A 2,020-nucleotide genomic window follows, 5' to 3' on the forward strand; every position below is an offset into this window, starting at 1 on the left:
TTCCTTATAAAATATAGTATGACTGAATAGGATGGGCCAACAGAGTCTCGCATTGTGTCTCTTTCCAGTGTAAAAGGTATGGAGCGCTTCTCTCTTGCTGAAGGGAGCTTCTCTACTCTCTTCTCCCTCTCCCCATTTTCAGCCAGGATACAAACTCTTTGGCTGCCTGGTCCTGCATGTATGAGCTCACATCGCTGGTGTATGTGCCATCTGCATGCCGTCTTGTGTGGGAACTAAGAAAAAGCAAAAGCGTTATGAGTTAAAGTGTAAAAGATATTATTTAAAAAAGCTGCTATACTGTTAAGAGCAAGTAGCAAAATCATAACAAAATAACCTAACATCAGGAAGCTCAGATGCAGGTCATCAATCTATCATAGGGCCAACACAACCATTTACACTCACACTTCTGGGTAATTTAGAGTAGCCAGTTGACCTAATCCACGTCTTTGGACTGCCGGATGAAACCAGAACACCCAGAGGGAAAACCATGCATGCATGGAGAGAACATGCACACTCTGCACAGAAAGGCCGCATTTGACCACAAGGTTTGAACCTAGAACCTTTTTGCTGTGAGACAACAGTATTAACCACTGCACCACTGATAACAGCTTTATTAAAAAGATAATTGATACCATGAGCCTCTAGGCAGTGAAAGTTTTGATGATGAAATTTATCATAAATTTTTAATGTCAGCCATGTCAGATCTTGATCACTGTTAAACAGTAGTATCATGATATTTTTGTTTCAGCAGTATTCAAGGGAAATAATTCAACACGTACCCACTTCTCTTTGAGTTCATCAGCCACTGTATGAAATCCTGAGCTCTTCTGGTCTCCAGGTATTTGCTATAATCGTTTGAGAATGTTCCTTCTGAGTGCCTTTTCATGTAGGTTGGATTATTGAATAGTGTATCTTCTAACATTACACTGAAAAGACATAACATTATTAACAACCATTCAAAAAAAACCCCCAAACCTTTAGGCAAGAAAGAAGTAAATCTTATTGTTGTAAAATATACTTCTCTGCACCCAGAAAACACTTTTAAATAAAACACCTTTTGATTTCTTTTTGGCTAAAACAAAATCTACTAGTCTTACCTGGAATTTTCTTCCGTGTCATCAATAGCAATTTGCCAACTACTTTGTACAACGATAAGGAGTAGAAGTCCAGCCAAAAAATGAATGCTCTTCATTCTGCTCTCTGAAAAGTACAAATCACGTTCAGTATATCAAAGAACAGATGCTCATAATTCTAATTCAGGTATCAAATTTGCTCACACTTAAATACAGAACACACAATAAGTTTTAACAGCAGTTTAAATCCGTTAAACTCGGTTCCTACCTGTAACTGCCAAAAGGAAGAAACAGAAAGATGATCGAGGGAGGGTGCTCGTGTACCGTATGCTGGTGTCTTATCAGGCTCCCAGGAGCGTTTCTTTGTCCCTTGCCTGGCACAGTGTGTCTTATATAGAGAAACCCATCTATCGACAGGTCGCTCTGGTAACACACACACATACAAACACACGCATACAGACGCACACACTTGCACAAACACGCACATATGCACACGTATACCTGTTACTCTCAATCCATTAGTCAAGTCTCCATTTCAATGCACTGGACATATTTGCAGTGTGACAAATGAGATGCGGCAATGTCCATGTAAGCTAAAAAACTGTCACTAGTGAGCAGAGATCAAACATGATGCCATCCTGACAAATAAAGTGATTCATTTCAGTTTCCAGGGAATTGAGTACTTTCCACTGAAGTAAGTGATGTAGACTGACAGAGAATTAAAGCAATGTCTTTTGGTTTTAAGCTTTGTAAATACTGGACAATGATTGTCTCTATGGGCCAATTTATAGGTCCAGTATATGCCCATAGTTTACCTTTGGCTTATCCGTGTCTGAAAAATACATTTAAAAGATATAAGCAACTAATGCCACTGAGTTCAGAATCTGGCATTTGAAAAGCGACACTATCTTATAGTGCTATTACTCTTCATTCATTCATCTACAATG

At 38.9% G+C, this 2,020-nt stretch overlaps 1 protein-coding gene across 1 annotated transcript; it reads right to left on the bottom strand.

Moving 5' to 3' along the window:
* Positions 1 to 1,425, bottom strand: gcgb (glucagon b). Its single transcript, XM_060928817.1, has 4 exons — positions 1,342 to 1,425; positions 1,098 to 1,200; positions 780 to 926; positions 1 to 233 (listed from the first exon to the last, which is right to left on the bottom strand). The coding sequence occupies exons 2-4, from the start codon at positions 1,190 to 1,192 to the stop codon at positions 113 to 115; spliced, it is 363 nt and encodes a 120-aa protein (XP_060784800.1). The 5' UTR covers positions 1,193 to 1,200; positions 1,342 to 1,425; the 3' UTR covers positions 1 to 112.
* Between the last annotated feature and the right edge of the window lie 595 nt (positions 1,426 to 2,020).

The sequence above is a fragment of the Neoarius graeffei genome, chromosome 9 (genome assembly GCF_027579695.1).
Source record: "Neoarius graeffei isolate fNeoGra1 chromosome 9, fNeoGra1.pri, whole genome shotgun sequence".
Lineage (NCBI taxonomy): Eukaryota > Metazoa > Chordata > Actinopteri > Siluriformes > Ariidae > Neoarius > Neoarius graeffei.